This window comes from Cetorhinus maximus, chromosome 16, assembly GCF_964194155.1.
Source record: "Cetorhinus maximus chromosome 16, sCetMax3.hap1.1, whole genome shotgun sequence".
NCBI classification, from domain to species: Eukaryota; Metazoa; Chordata; class Chondrichthyes; order Lamniformes; family Cetorhinidae; genus Cetorhinus; species Cetorhinus maximus.
The window spans coordinates 105,097,499-105,122,023 of NC_135894.1; the positions used below are offsets into that span (position 1 = coordinate 105,097,499).

The 24,525-nt window shown below is 46.4% G+C and overlaps 1 protein-coding gene across 1 annotated transcript in view; it reads right to left on the minus strand.

Moving 5' to 3' along the window:
- Positions 1–24,525, minus strand: part of rsph1 (radial spoke head component 1) — a 72,063-nt gene that overhangs the window by 34,999 nt on the left and 12,539 nt on the right. Inside the window, exons 3-5 of the mRNA XM_078560567.1 lie at positions 8,268–8,373; positions 5,086–5,176; positions 3,940–4,075 (exon numbers count right to left, since the gene is read on the minus strand). Coding sequence (XP_078416693.1) covers positions 3,940–4,075; positions 5,086–5,176; positions 8,268–8,373 — 333 coding nt within the window. The remainder of the gene's footprint in view (positions 1–3,939; positions 4,076–5,085; positions 5,177–8,267; positions 8,374–24,525) is intronic.

Genomic DNA, 24,525 nt, shown 5'->3' on the forward strand with positions numbered 1-24,525 from the left:
TGGATCACTGGGACCGTTTCTGGGGAAGGTGGGACCTGTACAAGTGGGACGGTCCACATCTGAACCAGAGCGGGACTAACATCCTTGTGGGTAGGTTTGCTGGTGCTGTTGGGAGGAGTTTAAACTAATTCGGCAGGGGGAGGAGACACAGATTGTTAGCAGAATAGGGACACGTCATAACACAGTAAAACAATCAAATCAGAGGGAGCACAGCTGCATTAAGTTTCAAGGGAGTAAGGCAAGGCTGGATGGCCTCTACTTTAATGCCAGGAGTATTACAGGCAAAACGGATGAGTTAAGGGTGAGGATTGACACGTGGAATTGTGATACAGTAGCCATCACTGAGACGTGGTTGAGGGAGGAGCAGGATTGGCAGCTCAACATTCCGGGATATTGGAGCGAGAGAGGGGAGGGGGTAAAAGAGGAGGAGGCGTTGCATTATTAGTTAAGGAGTCAGTTACTGCAGTAAGGAGAGATGATATCTTGGAGAGAGCATCGAATGAAGCTTTGTGGGTAGAGCTTAGGAATAAAAAAGGGGCAGTCACATTATTAGGTGTTTATTATAGACCCCCAGATAGTCAAGGGGAAATTGAGGAGCAAATTTGTGCACAATTTGCGGAGGTGTGTAAAAACAATAACAATAGGGTAATTATATTAGGTGATTTCAACTTTCCCAACATTAATTGGGATTGACATAGTGTTAAGGGCTTGGATGGAGTGGATTTCTTGAAATGTGTACAGGAGAACTTTTTGGTCAATATGTAGAGGATCCAACAAGGGACGGCGCAGTGCTGGACCTAATTCTGGGGAATGAAGCCGGACAGGTGGCTGAGGTGGTGGTGGGGGAGCATTTTAGTGATAGCGACCACAACATGGTACAGTTTAAATTTGTTATGGACAAAGAAATAGACAAGTTGCAAAAAAATGTTTTGGTTTGGGGGAGAGCAGATTTTAGTAAAATAAGGCAGGATCTGGCTAAGGTAGACTGGGAACAGCTACTTGTGGGGAAATCTACAGAGGAACAGTGGGGGGCGTTCAAAAAGAAAATAGGGAGGGTACAGGCTTGGGGAGAGAGACTGTGAGGTTCTTGAACAAATTGATATAGGGAGTGACAAGGTATTGGAGGCGTTGCCAGGCTTAAAATTGGTCAAATCTCCAGGTCTGGATGATTTGTGTCCCAGACTGCTGAGGGAGGCAAGGGAGGAGATCACAGGAGCTCTGACCCAAATTTTTAATTCCTCTCTGGCCACAGGGGAGGTGCCAGAGGACTGGAGAACAGCTAATGTGGTTCCGCTATTTAAGAAGGGTTGTAGAGATAAGCCAGGGAACTACAGACCAGTGAGTCTCGCGTCAGTGGTAGGGAAACTATTGGAGAAAATTCTGAAGGAGAGAATCTATCTCCGCTTGGAGAGGCAAGGTTTGATCAGGGATAGTCAGCATGGCTTTGTCAGAGGGAGGTCATGCCTAACAAGTTTGATTGAATTTTTTGAGGAGGTGACCAGGTGTGTAGATGAGGGTAGTGTAGTTGATGTAGTTTATATGGATTCCAGCAAAGCCTTTGACAAGGTCCCACATGGGATACAGGGTAATTTGATAAGGTGGATTCAAAATTGGCTTAGTTGTAGGAGACAGAGGGTGATAACAGAAGGATGCTTTAGTGACTGGAAGCCAGTGTCCAGTGGCGTAACACAGGGATCTGTGCTGGGTCCCCTATTATTTGTCATTTATATAAACGACATAGATGACTATGTGAGGGGTAGGATTAGTAAGTTTGCGGATGACACAGTGATTGGCCGGGTGGTTAATAGTGAGGTTGAGTGTCTTGGGCTACAAGAAGATATAGACAGGATGGTCAAATGGGCAGATAAGTGGCAGATGGAATTTAACCCTGAAAAATGTGAGGTGATACACTTTGGAAGGAGTAATTTGACAAGGAAGTATTCAATGAACGGCATGACACTAGGAAGTTCTGAGGAACAAAGGGACCTTGACGTGTGTGTCCATAGTTCTCTGAAGGCGGAGGGGCATGTTAGTGGGGTGGTGAAAAAGGCATATGGGACACTTGCCTTTATCAATCGAGGCATAGAATACAAAAGTAGGGAGGTCATGTTGGAGTTATATAGAACCTTGGTGAGGCCACAGCTGGAGTAGTGTGTGCAGTTCTGGTCGCCAAATTATAGGAAGGATGTGATTGCACTGGAACGGGTGCAGAGGAGATTCACCAGGATGTTGCCTGGGATGAAATATTTAAGTTATGAAGAGAGGTTGGATAGACTTGGGTTGTTTTCGTTGGAGCAGAGAAGACTGAGGGGCGACCTGATCGAGGTGTACAAGATTATGAGGGGCATGGACAGGGTGGATAGGGAGCAGCTGTTCCCCTTAGATGAAGGGTCAGTCACAAGGGGATATAAGTTCAAGGTGAGGAGCAGGAGGTTTAGGAGGGATGTGAGGAAAAACGTTTTTACCCAGAGGGTGGTGATGGCCTGGAATGCACTGCCTGGGAGGGTGGTGGAGGTGGGTTGCCTCACAGGATGTACCTGGGTGAGCATTTGGCACGTCTTAACATTCAAGGCTATGGACCAAGTGCTGGTAAATGGGGTTAGGTAGGTAGGTGAGGTGTTTCTGACGTGTCGGTGCAGACTCGATGGGCCGAAGGGCCTCTTCTGCACAGTGATTCTGTGATTCTAAGATGCCTGAGCGTCCTGGGGATCGGGGGATTGCTGGTGGGGCCGGGGGGGTGTGAAGGGGAAAACTCTCCGCTGGTTGGAGTCATACCTAGCTCAAAGGAAGATGGTTGTGGTTGTTGGAGGCCAGTCATCCCAGCTCCAGGACATCACTGCAGGAGGTCCTCAGGGTATTGTCCTCCGCCCAACCATCTTCAGCTGCTTCATCAATGACCTTCCTTCCATCATAAGGTCAGAAGTGGGGATGTTCGCTGATGATTGCACAATGTTCAGCACCATTCATGACCCCTCAGATACTGATGCACTGCATGTCCAAATGCAGCAAGACCTGGACAATATCCAGGCTTGGGCTGACAAGTGGCAAGTAACATTCGTGCCACACAAGTGCCAGGCAATGACCATCTCCAACAAGAGAGAATCTAACCATCATGAAATTCAATGTCATTACCATCACTGAATCCTCCACTATCAGCATCCTGGGGGTTACCATTGACTAAAAACTGAACATACAAATACTGTGGCTAAAAAGAGCAGGTCAGAGGCTGGGAATCCTGTGGTGAGTAACTCACCACCTGACTCCCCAAAGCCTGTCCACCATCTACAAGGCACAAGTTGGGAATTGATGGAATACTCCCCACTTGTCTGGATGAGTGCCTTGTAGATGATGGACAACACTCAAGAAGCTCGGCACGATCCAGGACAAAGCAGCCCGCTTGATTGGCACCTCATCCACTACCTTAAACATTCACTCCCCCCACCACCGACGCACAGTAGCAGCAGTGTGTACCATCTACAAGATGCACTGCAGCAACTCACCAAGGCTCCTTAGGCAGTAAGTTCTAAACCCACGACTACTACCATCTAGAAGGACAAGGGCAGCAGATAGATGGGAACACCACCAACTGGAAGTTCCCCCCAAGCCATTCACCATCCTGACTTGCAAATATATCGGCCATTCCTTCACTGTCGCCGGGTCAAAATCCTGGAACTCCCTCCTTAACAGCACTGTGGGTGTACCTAACCACATGGACTGCAGCGGTTCAAGAAGGCAGCTCATCACCACCTTCTCAAGGGCAATAAGGGATGGGCAATAAATGCTGGCCCAGCCAGTGACAACCACATCCCGTGAACAAATAAGAAAAAGGCTCATGCTCACAACTTGATGACTGTATGTGATTGAGGAAGTCCACTGACCTAAGGGTCAGACTGTGGTGAGGTGACACACTGTCTAGATACATGCCAGAAAACTACTTACATTGTTATTGAGGAAATTGCCCTGGTAGCGATGGTTCAGGTGAATGAGCTCTCCAGCCTCGACCTGCTTTCCATGGACCCAGGTTCCCTTATACTTGGAACCTGTCAGGGCGTATACGTAGGTTCCCTGGCCATGCCTGGTGAAGGTAAACAATGAATATACTGAGGGAGAATCAAGGCACCTTGAGACAATAGAGACTTACAGACAGCTGTATAAATGCTGGCCCAGCCAGCGAAGCCCACCCCCTGTGAATGAATAAAAATAAAGCTAGCAGGGCTTCCTGACACAGCCTGGCTGCAGAAGGTTGGGGAATCTTGTCTTAGTCGGTCACAACTGTGTGACTTACCCAATGGAGCATTAACAACTTTATCAATGATCAATTTGTATTTGATTAAATACATCAAAGCAGCTGCCTGAGGGGCTCCGGGAGCTTCTCCAGTGAGTAACTGTCTCTTTCTGAGCAGCAAGATCCCAGACTCAATCCCGATTCTGTGTTGAATAGCATGTAGCGTCAGTGTTTCCTGAGCTGGGAGTGGCGCTATCAAAATGGGTTCCTGCAGCCGTCACTATCTAGTGATTCGTCCTGGCCAACTGGACAGGGAATGAGAGAATGGGAGCAGGATTGGGTTCCATTGTGATGGCTCTCGTGGTGTAACCCCATCGTCTGGAACCATCACTTTACCCTCGGCACTTGACTGAAATGCACGAGGACAGCTAGATGCTGAGAAATAGGGAGAAATAGGGAGCTGCAGCTTTGGCCAGAGAGTGAAGAGAAGATGAGGTGAGAAAGACTCAGCTTCAACATCCCTTCCCACCTGGTAACCTTTCTCCTCAGGAACCTGGCCTGTCAATGTTTCATTTGATAATGTTCCTGCAAATTGACCATATTCCCAATGGTTATTGATTTGACTGTGGCAGTGTTAAATGGCCTCACTCCTCAGTCGCTGCCATACTTCATGAGGCTGTGCATTACAGTGAGAGGCAGCACAGCTGGAAAGGTTTGCAATTCGAGCTGCTGATGTTATCCTCCCTGTCTTAACGATATTAGCTCAGAAACTGATGAACTTAAAAGGTTCCAACCCAAATGTTGACCCCCGATGTAAGCAGTGGCTATCACTGCATTTCCAACCAGGTCTCGTGCTCTACCTTTGATGAGCGAGCCATTCTCCACTGTATGTATCACCGTTCGGATAATGGTAAGTCCCATCTCCATGGCGCTGATCATGTGCCCAGCTTCCTACATCAAGGATGGAACAGTGTGAATGAACAATACGGAGAGGACTAAACAGGCTGTGTGAATGACTCATCCCTCGATAGTGCGGCCCTGTCACTGTGTGACTGACTGACCCCTCGATAGTGCGGCCCTGTCACTGTGTGACTGACTGACCCCTCGATAGAGCGGCCCTGTTACTGTGTGACTGACTGACCCCTCGATAGAGCGGCCCTGTCACTGTGTGACTGACTGACCCCTCGATAGAGCGGCCCTGTCACTGTGTGAATGACCCCTCGATAGTGCGGCCCTGCCACTGTGTGAATGGCTCATCCCTCGATAGTGCGGCCCTGTCACTGTGTGACTGACTCATCCCTCGATAGTGCAGCCCTATCACTGTGTGAATGACTCATCCGTCGATAGTGCGGCCCTGTCACTGTGTGACTGACTGACCCCTCGATAGTGCGGCCCTGTCACTGTGTGACTGACTGACCCCTCGATAGAGCGGCCCTGTTACTGTGTGACTGACTGACCCCTCGATAGAGCGGCCCTGTCACTGTGTGACTGACTGACCCCTCGATAGAGCGGCCCTGTCACTGTGTGAATGACCCCTCGATAGTGCGGCCCTGCCACTGTGTGAATGGCTCATCCCTCGATAGTGCGGCCCTGTCACTGTGTGACTGACTGACCCCTCGATAGTGCGGCCCTGTCACTGTGTGACTGACTCATCCCTCGATAGTGCGGCCCTGTCACTGTGTGAATGAGTCATCCCTCGATAGTGCAGCCCTGTCACTGTGTGAATGACTCATCCCTCGATAGTGCAGCCCTGTCACTGTGTGAATGACTCATCCCTCGATAGTGCAGCCCTATCACTGTGTGAATGACTCATCCCTCGATAGTGCAGCCCTGTCACTGTGTGAATGACTCATCCCTCGATAGTGCAGCCCTATCACTGTGTGAATGACTCATCCCTCGATAGTGCAGCCCTGTCACTGTGTGAATGACTCATCCCTCGATAGTGCAGCCCTGTCACTGTGTGAATGACCCCTCGATAGTGCGGCCCTGTCACTGTGTGAATGACCCCTCGATAGTGCGGCCCTGTCACTGTGTGACTGACTCCTCGATAGAGCGGCCCTGTCACTGTGTGAATGACCCCTCGATAGTGCGGCCCTGTCACTGTGTGACTGACTGACCCCTCGATAGTGCGGCCCTGTCACTGTGACTGACTGACCCCTCGATAGTGCGGCCCTGTCACTGTGTGACTGACTGACCCCTCGATAGTGCGGCCCTGTCACTGTGTGAATGACTCATCCCTCGATAGTGCGGCCCTGTCACTGTGTGACTAACCCCTCGATAGAGCGGCCCTATCACTGTGTGACTGACTGACCCCTTGATAGAGCGGCCCTGTCACTGTGTGACTGACTGACCCCTCGATAGAGCGGCCCTGTCACTGTGTGACTGACTGACCCCTCGATAGAGCGGTCCTGTCACTGTGTGAATGACTCATCCCTCGATAGTGCAGCCCTGTCACTGTGTGAATGACCCCTCGATAGTGCGGCCCTGTCACTGTGTGAATGACCCCTCGATAGTGCGGCCCTGTCACTGTGTGACTGACTCCTCGATAGAGCGGCCCTGTCACTGTGTGAATGACCCCTCGATAGTGCGGCCCTGTCACTGTGTGACTGACTGACCCCTCGATAGTGCGGCCCTGTCACTGTGACTGACTGACCCCTCGATAGTGCGGCCCTGTCACTGTGTGACTGACTGACCCCTCGATAGTGCGGCCCTGTCACTGTGTGAATGACTCATCCCTCGATAGTGCGGCCCTGTCACTGTGTGACTAACGCCTTGATAGAGCGGCCCTGTCACTGTGTGACTGACTGACCCCTTGATAGAGCGGCCCTGTCACTGTGTGACTGACTGACCCCTCGATAGAGCGGCCCTGTCACTGTGTGACTGACTGACCCCTCGATAGAGCGGCCCTGTCACTGTGTGACTGACTGACCCCTCGATAGTGCGGCCCTGTCACTGTATGAATGACTCATCCCTCGATAGAGCGGCCCTGTCACTGTGTGACTGACTGACCCCTCGATAGAGCGGCCCTGTCACTGTGTGACTGACTGACCCCTCGATAGTGCGGCCCTGTCACTGTGTGAATGACTCATCCCTCGATAGTGCGGCCCTGTCACTGTGTGACTGACTGACCCCTCGATAGTGCGACCCTGTCACTGTGTGACTGACTGACCCCTCGATAGAGCGGCCCTGTCACTGTGTCACTGACTAACCCCTCAATAGTGTGGCCCTTTCACTGTGTGAATGACTGACCCCTCGATAGTGCGGCCCTGTCACTGTGTGACTGACTGACCCCTCGATAGTGCGGCCCTGTCACTGTGTGACTGACTGACCCCTCGATAGAGCGGCCCTGTCACTGTGTGACTGACTGACCCCTCGATAGTGCGGCCGTGTCACTGTGTGACTGACTGACCCCTCGATAGTGCGGCCCTGTCACTGTGTGACTGACTGACCCCTCGATAGTGCGGCCCTGTCACTGTGTGACTGACTGACCCCTCGATAGTGCGGCCCTGTCACTGTGACTGACCCCTCGATAGTGCGGCCCTGTCACTGTGTGACTGACCCCTCGATAGTGCGGCCCTGTCACTGTGTGACTGACTAACCCCTCGATAGTGCGGCCCTGTCACTGTGACTGACTGACCCCTCGATAGTGCGGCCCTGTCACTGTGTGACTGACTGACCCCTCGATAGTGCGGCCCTGTCACTGTGTGACTGAGCCCTCCGTCTTGCCTGCCTTTTTTGCCTCGCAGTAGACGCAAAGTCTGACAATATTCATCGCTGCAAAAACATCTTTCTAACTTGAGCTGCAAGGATTATGCTGTTTCTTCCCAGCACAGTTTGTAGAGACGAGGAAAGTATTTTTCATATTGGCTAAAATATGAATGTGTTGTATTGGTTGAGGCCAAGATGTATGTATCTTCACTTCAATCAAAGGGACCAGCTTGGCCCAGTAAAGTACAGCGTAGGTTGTGTCTTGTGCTGTGATGGTTTAAGCAGGTCCCTATATTCTGTACTGTATAATAATGAAAGGGTGGGAGTGAAATACCTTCATATCTAGATCCGTCCGGATAATAGAAGGTTCCATTGCCGTGTTTCTTGTTCTGCAGATACTCTCCCACATAACGTGCTCCATTCTTAAACCTGTATGTTCCCTGTAATATGAGGAAGTAAATGGAAAAAAGACTGGCACAAATACAGCTCCCTTTGTACTCTCTTTGTAAATTCATTACTATTTGCACAAACTGACCGACCGCCAGACGGCGCCGTGTTACTGACTGACCACCGGACGGCGCCGTGTTACCGACCGACCGCCGGACGTCGCCGTGTTACCGACCGACCGCCGGACGGCGCCGTGTTACCGACCGCTGGACGACGCCGTGTTACTGACCGACCGCTGGACTGCGCCGTGTTACCGACCGCTGGACGACGCCGTGTTACTGACCGACTGCCGGACGGCACCGTGTTCCCGACCGACCGCCGGACGGCGCCGTGTTACCGACTGCCAGACGGCGCTGTGTTACCGACTGCCGGACAGCGCCGTGTTACCGACCGACCGCCGGATAGTCCCGTTTTACTGACCGACCACTGGAGGGTGCTGTATTACCCGCTCGTCAAATCAAAGTGCTTTTATGATTCTCAGTGGGTAAATGCCAGTGTTGTAGCTGTACTGGAACAGTGTGGCCAAGGGCGCAGCAAGTTCTGGAGCACAAGTCTTCAGCACTATTGCCGGAATATTGTCAGGGCACAAAGCCTTTGCAGTATCCAGTGCCTTCAGCTGTTTCTTGATATCGTGTGGAGTGAATCAAATTGGCTGAAGACTGGCTTTTTAAGCCAGTACGTAGAAGGTCCTACAAGACGAGGTGGCGGTCCTGGACTTAATTTTAGTGAATGAAGCCGGGCAGGTGGTAGAGGTATCAGTGGGAGAGCATTTTGCAGATAGTGATCATAAATCTGTTAGATTCAAGGTTGTTATGGAAAAGGACAAGGATGGGCCAGAAATCAGAGTTCTAAATTGGGGGAAGGCTGATTTTAATAAGATCGGATGTGATTTGGCCAGAGTGGACTGGGAGCAGCTACTATTAAGTAAATCTGTGTCAGAGCAGTGGGACTCATTCAAGGAAGAAATAGGGAGAGTACAGGGCCAACATATTCCAGTAAAGATAAACAGTGGGACCAACAAATCCAGGGAACCCTGGATGTCGAGGGATATACAGGATTGGATAAAGAGAAAAAGGGAGGCTTATGGCAGATACCGAGGGCTCAAAACAGCGGAAACCCTAGAAGAGTGTAGAATGTGTAGGGAGGAACTTAAAAAGGAAATTAGGAGAGCAAAAAGGGGGCATGAAAAAACATTGGCAGGTAAAATAAAGGAAAATCCAAAGTCATTTTACAAGTACATTAAGAGTAAGAGGATAACTAGGGAAAGAGTAGGGCCCATTAAGGACCATAGTGGTAATTTGTGTGTGGAACCAGAAGACGTAGGTAGGGTTCTATATGAATACTTTGTGTTGGTGTTCACAAGTGAGTTGGACGATGTGGGTATGGAAATCAGACAGAAAGACTGTGATATAATTAAAGAAATTGGCATAGAAAGGGAGGAGGTTCTAAGTGGTCTGGCAGGCTTAAAAGTAGATAAATCTCCAGGCCCGGATGAAAGGAGATAGCAGGGGCACTGGCAATAATTTTCAATACCTCTCTGGCCACAGGAGAGGTGCCAGAGGAGTGGAGGACAGCCAATGTGGTACTGTTATTCAAGAAGGGAGGAAGGGATAAACAAGGGAACTACAGGCCAGTCAGTCTAACCTCAGTGGTGGGGAAACTATTGGAAGCAATTCTGAGGGACAGAATTAATCTACACTTGGAGAGGCAGGGATTAATCAAGGACAGTCAGCATGGTTTTGTTAAGGGGAACACATGTCTGATCAATTTGATTGAATTTTTCGAAGAGGTGACCAGGTGTGTAGATGAGGGCAATGCATTTGACGTAGTCTGCTTGGACTTCAGCAAGGCTTTTGATAAGGTCCCGCATGGGAGACTGACAACGAAGGTAAGAGACCATGGGATCCAAGGCAATTTGGCAAATTGGATGCAGAATTGGCTTAGTGGCAGGAAGCAGAGGGTGATGGTTGAGGGGTGTTTTTGTGACTGGATGCCTGTGTCCATTAGGGTTCCACAGGGATCGGTGTTGGGTCCCCTGCTGTTTGTGGTAAATATAAACGATTTAGACTTGAATGTAGGAGGGTTGATCAGTAAATTCGTGGATGACACGAAAATTGGTGGAGTGGTAAATAGTGAGGAGGATAGCCTTAGATTACAGGAGGATATAGATGGGCTGGTCAGATGGGCTGATCAGTGGCAAATGGAATTTAATCCGGATAAGTGTGAGGTGATGCACTTGGGCAGGACAAACAAGGCACGGGAATATATGATGAATGGTAGGACCCTGGGAAGTACCGAGGATCAGAGGGACCTTGGTGTGCATGTCCACTAGTCCCTTAAGGTAGTGGGACAGGTAGATAAGGGGGTTAAGAAGGCATATGGGATACTTGCCTTTATTAGCCAAGGCATAGAATATAAGAGCAGGGAGGTTATGCTGGAACTGTATAAAACACTGGTTAGGCCACAGCTAGAGTATTGCGTGCAGTTCTGGAATCCGCATTATAGGAAGGATGTGATTGCACTGGAGAGAGTGCAGAGGAGATTTAGCAGGTTGTTGCCTGGGCTGGAGAGTTTTAGTTATGAGGAGAGATTGGATAGACTGGGGTTATTTTCCTTGGAGCAGAGGAGATTGAGGGGGGACGTGATTGAGGTGTATGAAATTAAGAGGGGCATAGATAGGCAGGAAGGAGCTTTTCCCCTTGTGGTTGAGGCTGAAATGCTCAACTCATTTAAAAGGTACCTGGATCTACATCTGAAGTGCTGTAACCTGCAGGGCCACAGACCAGATGCTGGAAAATGGGATTAAAATGAGCGGTTAGTTTCTTTTTTCTCTTTAAGGCCGACGCAGACATGATGGGCTGAATGGCCTCTTTCTGCACTGTAACTTTTCTATGGTTCTATAAAGAGACCAAAACTGCACACAATACTCCAGGTGTGGTCTCACCAAGAGCCAAACAACTGCAGCAAGGATTCCTGATTCCTGTATTCAAATCCCCTCCCAATAAAGGCTAACATTTCATTTGCCTTCCCAATTGCTTGTTGCACCTGCATGCTAGCCTACAGTGACTTATGAACAAGAACACCCAGGTCTCTTTGGACATCGACATTTTCCAATCTCTCCCCATTTAAGGAATACTTTGCATTTCTGTTTTTCCTACCAAAGTGGATAACTTCACATTTTTCGTGTTCTTCATTAGAAGGGCCCGTGAGCCAGTGGTGGCTCCCATCAACACTAAGCGCGGTTCCCCAACTCATGTTGGGAAGTTAATGGGGTCTGTAATCTCAGCGTCGCGAGGGATCAATTTAATGTTGTTTCCCCTGTGACTGGCGCCACTTTGGGGCAGCCTTTCGGTGCTCCCCGGTCTCTGGGTTACAGCCTATCCCCCTCCCCCTGAGTTCCAGCCTATCCCCCTCCCCCTGAGTTCCAGCCTATCCCCCTCCCCAGTCTCTGAGTTCCAGCCTATCCCCCTCCCCGGCCTCTGAGTTACAGCCTACCCACCCCCACCAAAAAAAACCTCCGAGAAGTGTCCTCTTCCCTGTCCCCGACCCACCCTCTCACCAAACCTCCCATTCCCTGACTCACCCTCTCACCACTTCCCTTTCCTGGACTTGCATTGCCATTCAAGATCCAGATTGGATCTGAAGCCAGAGCTCCGATGTTGTGGAAGTACTAGTCCCGACAGTGAAGTATTACTAACCTGGGGCTGCTACATTCCATGTCTTTTTTAAAATGACTGTTGAAGTTGCTCCTGCCTTGCTCACAGCGACGCTTCAGGAGAGGGAAGCAGCAAGTGCGAGCATTTTTAAAAAACATGGATTGTAACAGCCCCAGCTTGGTACCTCTGCACCATCAGCACTCATATTTCTACAACATTGGAGCTTTGGATTAGATCTGGATCTTGAATGGGAACCCAAGTCCCACGAGAGGGGAGTGGCGAGAGGGTGAGTCAGAGGGTGGGAGGTTCTCCGAGAAGGTGAGTCAGAGAGTGGAAAGAGGCCACAACTCGAAGGTTGGGGAGGGGGAGAGACCACAATACTGAGGGTTGGGGAGGACGAGGATCTGCAGTGACCAGGAGGTTCAGGAAGCAGGAGTGGTGGCAGGCAGGGGGTACTGTAAATAGAAAGTTACACTTTTCTTTTTAAAGAAAATAAGTTTAAAAATATAAAAAGTTATTTAATTTACCAATGTAGGAATTTAGCTCTTCCAGTTTTTAAAGTAAGTTTTGCATTCAATTTTTAAAAAGTTTACTTGCACAGGTGCATTTTTTAATTCCTTATACTTTCATTGTTATTGTTTTATGAGTGCTGTTTTTTCAATTGTACATGTATATTTATTTTTAAGTATAATATGTGGTTTTGTTTTAGTTACTCGTGTCATTCTGTAACATTACATCATGAAGGAGTAATAAGCAATGATAATTTAGTAGTCGATGTGGCTTACACATTGCAGGTTTTTTGCTAAAATGGCCCTTGCTTGAAAAATAGTGAAGATCACTGGTACGTTCCATCTGCCATGTTCTTGCCTACTCACTTAGTCTATCTAAATCCCCTTGAATCCTCCTTCCCTCCTCCTCACAACTCATGTTTCCCACCTAGTTTTGTGTCATCAGCAAACTTGGAAATATTACATTTGGTCCCCACATCCAAATCATTGATATCGATTGTGAATAGCTGTGACCCCAGCACTGATCCCTGTGGTACCCCATTAGGCATAGCCTGCCAACCTGAGAAGGACCCATCTATCTCTACCCTCTGTTTTCTGTCCATTAACTAATCCTCAATCCATGCCAGTATACTACCCCCAATCCCATGCGCTCTAACTTTGTTTATTAACCTCCTGTGTGGGACCTTATCTAAAGCCTTCTGAAAATCTAAATACACCACATCCACTAGTTTTCCTTTAACTATTCTGCTAGTTACATCCTCAAAAAACTCCAACAGGTTTGTCAAACATGATTTCCCTTTCATAAATCCATATTGACTCTGCCCAATCCCACCATTATTTTCTAAATGCTCAGTTATCATACCCATTAGAATAGATTTTAGCATTTTCCCTACTACTGATGTCAGGCTAACAGATATGTAGTTCCCCATTTTCTCTCTCTCTCCTTTCTTAAATAATGGGGTGACATCTGCTACCTTCCAATTCACAGGAACCATTCCAGAATCTATAGAAATTTGAAATATGGTTACCTATGCATCCACTACGTCTACAGCCACCTCTTTCAACACTCTGGGACTTAGTCCATCCGGTCAAGGGGATTTATCAACTTTCAGCCCCATTAATTTCTCCAGCATTACTTTTTTACTAATATTAATTTCTTTCAGATCCTCAATCTCACTAGTTCCTTGGCTCCCCAAGAGAAAAGGAAATTGGATGGGCACTTGAAGGAAATAAATTTGCAGGGCTACGGGGATAGAGTGTGTGAATGGGACTGACTGGATTGCTCCAGGGAGATCCGACATGGACTCATGTATCTTAGTGTGCAAAGACTGTGCCAGATAAAAATGTCTCTAAGTCCTCATGACTATGAAGTTTTGGTGGCTGCCAATAAGCTTGAGGATAAATTAATAACAGAGGCAAAATAAAAATAATTAGATAGTTGGAGAGAGTTTGGAGTTAATCCTGAGTTACCAGATAAGGGATAACCAGGTTTATCACAGCGGTGGATTTGTGTTGAAAATGTCCTTTCATATGGTAATTACAAGGCTATAGCGAGGTTAGTTACCAGGGATTTAAAAGAGCAACTGAGTGATCCAGATGTGAAAGTGGATGCTCCAGCAGCTGGAAAAGTAATCTTGAAAATCTTTTTATTTCTTTTGGCCACATATTTGTGGGAATGCAGATCATACGAACATACACAAGGACGTACAAACCAGGAGCAGGAGGAGGCCACTCAGCCCCTTCAGTCTGCTCCGCCATTCAATAAGATCATGGCTGATCTGATTGTAACCTCAACCCCACATTCCTGCCTACCCTTTCACCCCTTGTTAATCAAGAATCTATCTCGCTCTGCCTTAAAAATATTCAAAGACTCTGCTTCCACCACCTTTTGAGGAAGAGAGTTCCAAAGACTAACAACCCTGAGAGAAAAAAATTATTCTCATCTCTGCCCTAAATGGGCGACTCCTTATTTTTAAACAGTGACCCCTAGTTCTAGATTCTCCCACAAGAGGAAACATCCTCTCCACATCCACCCTGTTAAGATCCCTCAGGATCTTATATAGTTACGATCCCAGCTGATGTTAATATTGGACAAGTCCAGATCCCAGAGTGAAACCTGGCTTGATAGCTCCCAACTTTGTTTTTGAAACCATGGAGGAAAGTTACTGAACAAATTCACAGGAGTCTGCTGATGAACTTTTAACACAAAGGATAAAATATTTATTAAACCAGAAAAATGAACTTTATTACACCAGACAAAGAGGTTGGAAAGATCTCAATACAAACACAAGAAGATGCTTCAAATTCACACTATTCCTTTACCACAGCATTATCTTACAGACACATAAACCAATGAAGTTACTACTAGCTTGACACACAAAGGCTTCTCACTTGGGACTGGCACAGTTACAAATGGTTTTCTTCTGGTGAATTCCTGAGCATTCACTTGATGCTTTTCACCCAACTCGTATCTCTCCCTGAGACACCCAAAAAACTGCACACTAAATCAGTCTTCCAATAGCACCTCTGCTAAACTGATCACTTCACTGAGTTCTATAACTGACTAATCAGTCAACTACTGTCCCAATAGCCTTGCAGTGTTGTCAGAGAGCTGAAAATCCCTGACACACACTGAACTCTCCCCTCTGTCTTTTTGTGTTTGTGTCATTTGACCACTGTTGCTAGGCAACAGTGAAGTTTTTTTTCTACTTTGTGTTTATTTCTCCTCACAATCACTCACTTTTTAAACCACCTTTTTACCTTCAGGGGTTGTAAAACCTCATTAAAAATTTACATATTCAAACAAACCCAAAAGACCTGACCTTTCAGTTAGGAGTCCATCCAGACTTCCTGGCACCAAGGTTCACAAAACAAAGCCTAAATGAAACTAGAACCCTTTTTACACACACACACACATATATGTATATTCAACTTAAAACTATACTGTTTCTAACAATATGTTTCAATCTGGTCTTACTCTTCTAAACTCGTGGATATAAGACTAACCTGTCCAGCCTTTCCTCATAAGACAACCTGCCCATTCCAGGTACTAGTCAAGTATACCTTCTCTGAACTACCTCCAATCTATTTACATTGTTCCTTAAATAGGAGACCAATACTGTATACAGTACTTCAGGTGTAGTCTCACCAATGCCCTGTATAACTGAAGCATAACTTCCCTACTTTTGTATTCAATTCCTCTCGCAATAAAGGTAACATTCTATTCACTTTCCTAATTACTTGCTGTACCTACATACTAGTATTTTGTGATTCTTGTATGAGGATAATGGCATACAAGGCTATGGGCCTAGTGCTGGAAAATGGGATTAGAATAGTTAGGTACTTGTTTGACTGGCGCAGACTCGATGGGCCGAAGGGCCTTTTTCTGTGCTGTAGACCTCGATGACACAAGATTCTTCTGCAGCTTAGAGCTCTTCAATCTCTCACCATTTAGATAATAAGCTTCTCTTTTATTCTTTCTGCCAAAATGGACAATTTTCACCTTTTCCCACATTATACTCCATTTGACAAATCTTTGCCTACTCACTTAACCTATCTATATCCCTTTGTAGCCTCCTTATGTCCTCTCACAACTTACTTTCCTACCTACCTTTGTGTCATCAGCAAAGTTCGCAACCTTCATCCAAGTAATTTATATAAATTGTAAAAAGTTGAGGTTCCAGCACTGATCCCTGTGGCACACCACTCGTTACATCTTGCCAACCAGAAAATGATCCATTTATGCCTGCTCTCTGTTTCCTGTTAGCCAGCCAATCTTCTATCCATGCCAATATGTTACCCCCTACACCATGAGCTTTCGTTTCCCACAATAACTTTTGATGTGGCACCTTATCAAATGCCTTCTGGAAATCTAAGTACTGCACATCCACCAGTTCTCCTTTATCCATAGCATGTGTTACTTATTCAAAGAATTCCAATAAATTGGTTAAACATGATTTCCCTTTCACAGAACCATGTTGACTCTGCCTGATTACCTTGAAATTTTCTAAGTGCCCTGCTATAATGCCTTTAATAATGGCTTCTAATATTTTCCCTATGACAGGTGTTAAGCTAACTGGCCTGTAGTTTCCTGTTTCCTGTCTCCCTCTCTTTTTGAGTAAAGGAGTTACATTTGCTATTTTCCAATCAGCACTCTCGTCTCACACAGTATAAATTTGTTGTTTCCCCCGACATTTTCTTGCGAATTGTCATGCTGAGTGTAAGATAAAAAGCTTTGACAAAAATCTCTTTCTTCAGCAATACTCCATTTCTGTACTACCAAACGACGATTTTCCAATCTAATGGAACTTTCGCCGAATCTAGAGAATTTTGTAAAATTAAAACCAATGCATCAACTATCTGACTAGCCAGTTTTTTTAAGGCCCTAGGATGAAGTCCATCAGGACCTGGGGATTTGTCAGCCTGCAGTTTCAACAATTTGTCAGCCCCAACAATTTGCTCAATATCACTTCCCTGGTGATTGTAATTTTCCTGAGTTTGTTCCTCCCTTCCATTTTCTGATTTACAGCTATTTCTGGGATGTTACTTGTATCCTGTCTCGTGAAGACCAATGCAAAATACCTGCCCAATGCACCTGCCATCTCCTTAATTTCCATTATTAATTCCCCAGGCACACTTTTTATAGGACCAATGCTTTGTTAACTCTTCTTTTTTTAAGTAGCTATAGAAACTTTCACTATCTGTCTCTATATTTCTAGCTAGTTTTCCCTCATACTCTAATTCTCCTTCCTCATTAATCTTTTAGTCATTCTTTGCCGTTTATTTATATTCCACCCAATCTTCTGACCTGCCACCCATCTTTGTGCAATTATATGCTTTTTAAAAAAGTTTGATACTATCTTTAACTTTTTTAGTTAACCACGGATGGTAGGTCCTCCCCTTGGAATTTTTCTTGTTGTGATGTATCTATTCTGTGTATTTGAAATATCCCTTAAATATCTGCCACTGCATCTCTATTGACTTACCCCTTAACCTCATTAGCCAATTCACTTTAGCTACTCCTACTGTCATGCCCTTCTAATTGCCCTTATTTAAGTTTAAAATACTGGTCCCAGACCCACTCTCCTCTCCCTCAAACTGAATATAAAATTCAATCATATGATCACTGCTACCTAGGGGCACCTTCACTATGAGGTCATTAATTAATCCCATCTTGTTGCTCAATACCAGTTCTAGTACAGCCTGCTTTCTAGTTGGCACCAGAACGTGCTGTTCTAAGAAACTATCCCAAAAACATTCTGAGTTCCTCAACTAGACTTCCTTTGCCCATCTGATTTTTCCAGTCTATATGTAGGTTAAAATCCCCCATGATTATTGCCATACCTTTCAGACAAGCTCCCTTTATTTCTTCCTTTATGCTCCACCCTACCATGTGGTTACTGTTAGAGGGTCTGTACACAACTCCCACAAGTGACTTCTTGCCTTTACCATTTCTCATCTCTACCCAAACCGTTTCCACATCCTGGTTTCCTGAACTTGGGTCACCTCTCTCTATTGTGCTAAAACCATCATTAACTGACAGAGCCACCCCCCAACCTTTCCTCGCTTCCTGTCCTTCCTAAATGTCAATCAACATTTTTGCAGAGCAATAATTTTCAGATGGGTGTTTCTGAAACTGTCCACTGAGGCAGCAGGTACAGAAGGGAAACTATGGAAATTAAACAAATATGCCGCTGGCCTGATTGATGCTTCCTGTATGTGATATTTTTCAGTGAGGTCTGTTTTGCAGAAAATAGTTGTGTTCAACTAAAAACAGATTCTCCAATATTTTAAAAGCAAAATGCTGCAGATGCTGGAAATCTGAAATAAAAACAGAAAATGCTGGAAAATCTCAGTAGGTCTGACAGCATCTGAGGAGAGAGAAACAGAGTTCACGTTTTGAGTCCTTATGACCCTACTTCAGAAGTAGAAATGTGATTAAATTTATATCGTGTAAGCGGGATGGAGCAAGTGAAGCTAGATAGAAGACCAGCGATAGGTGGGGGCTAATGAGAGATTAACAAAGATGTCATGGACAAAAGACAAAGAGAATGTTAACGGTAGTGTAAAGGTGCTTCTGACGTGTCTTCCTTCTTCCTCAACCGAGGTTTTTCCCCCACTGTGGTTGACAGGGCCCTCAGCCAAATCCGACCCATCTCCTGCACCTCTGCCCTCACACCATCCCCTCTCTCCCAGAACCATGATAGGGTCTCCCTTGTCCTCACTTTTCACCCCACCAGCCTCCGCATTCAAAGGATCATCCTCCGCCATCTCCAACATGATGCCACCACCAAACACATTTTCCCCTCACCCCCCCCCCCGCCTCCCCCCAAATCAGCATTCCATAGGGACCGTTTCCTCTGGGACACCCTGGTCCACTCTTCCATCAGCCCCTACACCTCATCTCCTTCCCATGTAATCGCAGAACATGCAACACCTGTCCCTTTACCTCCTCCCTCCTAACAAATTTGATTGAATCTTTCAAGGAGGTGATTAGCTGTGTAGATGAGGGTAGTGCAGTTGATGTAGTCTACATGGACTTCAGTAAGGCTTTTGACAAGGTCCCGCATGGGAGAATGGTCAAGAACGTGAGAACCCATGGGATCCAGGACAATTTGGCAAATTGGATCCAAAATTGGCTTAGTGGCAGGAGGCAGAGGGTGATGGTCGAAAGTTGTTTTTGCAATTGGAAGCCTCTGATGAGTGGTGTACCACAGAGATCGGTGCTGGGACCCTTGCTGTTTGTAGTGTACATTAATGATTTAGATGTGAAGATAGGAGGTATGATCAGTAAGTTTGCAGGTGACATGAAAATTGGTGGTGTCGAAAATAGTGAAGAGGAAAGCCTTAGATTGCAGGACAATATAGATGGGCTGGTAAGATGGGCAGAGCAGTGGCAAATAGAATTTAATCCTGAGAAGTGAGAGTTGATGCATTTTGGGAGGACTAACACGGCCATCCTACAATGAATGGTAGGACCCTAGGAAGTACAGAGGATCAGAGGGACCTTGGTGTACATGTCCATAGATCCCTGAAGGCAGCAGCACAAGTAGATAAGGTGATTAAGAAGGCATATGGGATACTTGCTTTTATTAGCCAAGACATAGAATATAGGAGCAGGGAGGTTATGTTGGAGCTGTATAAAACACTAGTTAGCTCACAGCTGGAGTACTGTGTGCAGTTCTGGTCACCACACTATAGGAAGGATGTGATTGCACTGGAGAGGGTGCAGAGGGGATTCACAATGATGTTGTCTGGGCTGGAGTGTTTCAGCTATGAAGAGAGATTGGATAAGCTAGGATTGTTTTCATTGGAGCACAGAAGGCTGAGGCGGGGGGGCGGGGACCTGACAGAGGTATACAAAATTATGAGGGGCATAGATAGGGTAGAGAGGAGGAAACTTTTCCCCTTCGTAGAGGTGTCAGTAATCAGGGGGCATAGATTTAAGGTAAGGGGCTGGAGGTTTCGAAGGGATTTGAGGAAACATTTTTTTCACCCAGAGGGTGGTTGGAATCTGGAACACAGCCTGAGGGGGTGGTAGAGGCAGGAACCCTCAAAACATTTAAGAAGTACTTAGATGAGCACTTGAAACGCCAAAGCATACAGGGCTATGGGCCAAGTGCTGGAAAATGGGATTCGAATAGATGGGTGTTTGATGGCCGGCATGGACACAATGGGCCAGAGGGCCTATTTCTGTGCTGTAACTCTATGACTCACCATCCAAGGGCCAAAACACTTCTTTCAGGTGAAGCAGCATTTCACTTGCACCTCCTTCAATTTGGTCCACTGCACTCGCTGCTCCCAATGTGGTCTCCTCTACATTGGAGAGACCAAACGCAGACTGGGTGACCACTTTGTGAAACAACTTTAAGTCTGTCCGCAAGCATTACCCAGACCTCCCTGTCGCTTGCCATTTCAACACTCCACCCTGCTCTCATGTCCACATGTCCGTCCTTGCCCTGCTGCATTGTTCCAGTGAAGCTCAACGCAAACTGGAGGAACAGCACCTCATCTTCTGACTAGGCACTTTACAGCCTTCTAGACTTAACATTGAGTTCAACAACTTCAGACCATCTCCTCTATCTTCACCCCTTTTGAATTCCTTTTAAAAAAAATTATTTTTTATCTGCTTATTTTTATTTACTTTTTTTCATTGTTTTATCCCCTTTTTTATCCCCAACCACTGCCCCCTCTCCCCACCCAACCCCCAATAGGACCATCTGTTACTTGTTCATGTTGTTCTTTCACAGAGTGCTTACCCTTGTTCTGCTATTTACACATTCTGCTTTCTTACCTGAAGGCCACTATCAGCACCTTCTTTAGCCCTTATCACCACCATTAACACTCCCTTTCTCTTTTTGTCCATGACATCTTAGTCAATCTCTCCTTGGCCCCACTTATCCCTGACCTTCTATCCAGCTTCACCTACTCCACCCCCCTTACACAGTATAAATTTCATCACATTTCTACTTCTCTTTTGCTCTGAAGAAGAGTCAGATGGGCTTGAGATGTTAACTCTGTTTCTCTCTCCACAGATGCTGTCAGACCTGCTGAATTTTCTGATGGGTATTCCTGTGTAGATGGTTTCATATTTCTTATGGCTGAAAATGGGAAACGTTATCCTTTAATTTGGGAAACTAAGAAAATAAAAAGTATTGTTAAAAGTACTTTTGGCTCTTTGAGAGGCAGTGGATATGGAATTCTATTTGTCAAATATCTTAAGTGCGATTCTGTATAAGGGGCATACTGAAGATAGAAACAAACTGTATTGAAACATAAGATCCTGAGGAGTCTTGACAGGGCGGATGTGGAGAGGATGTTTCCTCATGTGGGAGAATCTAGAACTAGGGGTTACTGTTTAAAAATAAGGGGCCGCCCATTTAAGATGGAGATGAGGAGAAATTTTGACTCTGAGGATTGTGAGGCTTTGGATCTCTCTTCCTCAAAAGGCAACAGAAGCAGAGTCTTTCATTATCTTTAAGACGGAGCTAGATAGATTCTTGATAAACAAAGGGGATGAAAGGTTATTGGGGGTAGGCAGGAATGTGGGGTTGAGGTTACAATTAGATCAGCCATGATCTTATTGAATGGTGGAGAGGGTCGAGGGGCCGAGTGGCCTCCTCCTGTTGCTGATTCTTATGCTTGTAGTTACGTTTATTATGTAGATGGTTGTTCAGTGTGGGATATTGTACACTACATGCAAAGTGTGAGGGAGAAAAGGTTACAGATTGACTTTACAGGCTTATACTGGAGAGAAAGGAAATCTCTAAAATGTAAAAGTAAATGTAAAATGTAACTGAGTAAAGATTGTCTCCAGTACTATCCATCACCAATTTACTTTCTGGAGGTGAACACTCAGAATTTATTCATTCATAGGATGTTGGCTTTGCTGGCTGGGCAATTTCTGGCCCATTCAGTACCTTACCGACCTCCTCAGTCACCATGGCCTGGGTAGCATCTTCTTCCTCGGTAAAGATAGATGTAAAGTATTCATTTAATACCTCAGCCATGGCCCTTGTCTCCATGTGTCAATCCCCTTTTCAGTCCCTAATCTTCCCCACCCCTTTTCTTTTATTCGTTCATTAGATGTGGGTATCGCTGGCTGGGGCAGCATTTATTGCCCATCCCTAGTTGCCCTTGAGAAGGTGGTGGTGACCTGCTTTCTTGAATCGCTGCAGTCCATGTGGTGTAGGTACACCCACAGTGCTGTTAGGGAGGGAGTTCCAGGATTTTGACCCAGCGATAGTGAAGGAATAGCGATATATTTCCAAGTCAGGGTGGTGAGTGACTTGGAGGAGAACTTCTAGGTGGCAGTGTTCCCATCTATCTGCAGATCTTGTCCTTCTAGATGGTAGTGGTCGTGGGTTTGGAAGGTGCTGTCGAAGGAGCCTTGGTGAATTCCTGCAGTGCATCTTGTAGATGGTACACACTGCTGCTACTGCACATCGGTGGTGGAGGAAATGAATGTCTGTGGATGTGGTGCCAATTAAGTGGGCTGCTTTGTCCTGGACGGTATCAAGCTTCTTGAATGTTGTGGGAGCTGCACTCATCCAGGCAAGTGGGGAGTATTCCATCACACTCCTGACTTATGCCTTGTAGATGGTGGACAGGCTGTGGGGAGTCAGGAGTTGAGTTACTTGCCGCAAGATTCCTAGCCTCTGACCTGCTCTTGTAGCCACAGTATTTATATGGTTGGTCCAGTTCAGTTTCTGGTCAATGGTAACCCCCAGGATGTTGATAGTGGGGAATTCAGTGATGGTAATGCCATCGAGTGTCAAGGGCCAATGCTTAGATTCTCTCTTGTTGGAGATGGTCATTGCCTGACACTTGTGTGACACGAATGTTACTTGCCACTTGTCAGCCCAAGCCTGGATATTGTCCAGGTCTTGCTGCTTTTGGACATGAACTAACTCAGTATGAGAAGTTGCGAATGATACTGAACATTGTGCAATCATCAGCAAACATCCCCACTTCTGACCTTATGATGGAAGGAAGGTCGTTGATGAAGCAGCTGAAGATGGTTGGGCCGAGGACACTACCCTGAGGAACTCCCGCAGTGATGTCCTGGAACTGAGATGACTAACCTCCAACAATGTTGTTCCATTGTTTAAGAAGGGTAGCAGGGATAATCCAGGAAATTACAGGCCGGTGAGCCTTACGTCAGTGGTAGGGAAATTATTGGAGAAGATTCTTTGTGACAGGATTTACTACCATTGGGAAGCAAATGGGCGTATTAGTGAGAGGCAGCATGGTTTTGTGAAGGGGAGGTCGTGTCTCACTAAAGTTGATCGAGTTTTTCGAGGAAGTGACAAAGATGATCGATGATGTAAGGGCAGTGGATGTTATGTACATGGATTTCAGTAAGGCCTTTGACAAGGTCCCTCATGACAGACTGGTACAGAAGGTAAAGTCGCACGGGATCAGAGATGAACTGGCAAGATGGATACAGAATTGGCTTGGTCATAGAAGACAGAGGGTAGCAGTGGAAGGGTGCTTTTCTGAATGGAGAGCTGTGACTAGTGGAATTCTGCAGGGATCAGTGCTGGGACCTTTGCTGTTTGTAGTATACATAAATGATTTGGAGGAAAATGTAACTGGGCTAATTAGTGAGTTTGCAGACGACACTAAGGTTGGAGGAGTTGCAGATAGTGAAGAGAATTGTCAAAGGATACAACGGGATATAGATCGGTTGGAAACTTGGGCGGAGAAATGGCAGATGGAGTTTAATCCAGACAAATGCGAGGTAATACATTTTAGAAGGTCTAATACAGGCAGGAATTATACAGTAAATGGCAGAACCCTTAAGTGCATCGATGGGCAGAGGGATCTGGGTGTACAGGTCCACAGGTCACTGAAAGTGGCAACGCAGGTGGATAAGGTAGTCAGGAAGGCATATGGCATGCTTGCCTTCATTGGCAGGGGTATTGAGTATAAAAGCTGGGAAGTCATGCTGCAGTTGTATAGAACCTTGGTTAGGCCACACTTGGAATATTGCGTGCAATTCTGGTCACCACATTACCAGAAGGATATGGAGGCATTGGAGAGGGTGCAGAGGAGGTTTACCAGGATGCTGCCTGGTCTGGAGGTTATTAGCTATGAGGAGAGGTTGGGGAAACTCGGATTGTTCTCACTAGAGCGACAGAGATTGAGGGGCGACTTGATAGAAGTTTACAAAATTATGAGTGGCATGGACAGAGTAGATAGAAGCTTTTTCCCAGAGTGGAAGAGTCAATTACTAGGGGACGTAGATTTAAGGTGAGAGGAGAAAACTATAGAGGAGATGTGTGGGGCAAGTTTTTAACGCAGAGGGTAGTGAGTGTCTGGAATTTGCTGCCAGAGGAGGTGGTGGAAGCAGGTACGATAGTGGTGTTTAAGAGGCAGCTTGACAAATACATGAATAAGATGGGAATAGAAGGATACGGGCCCCGGAAGTGCAAAATGTTTTAGTTGACGGGCAATATGATCGGCGCAGGCTTGGAGG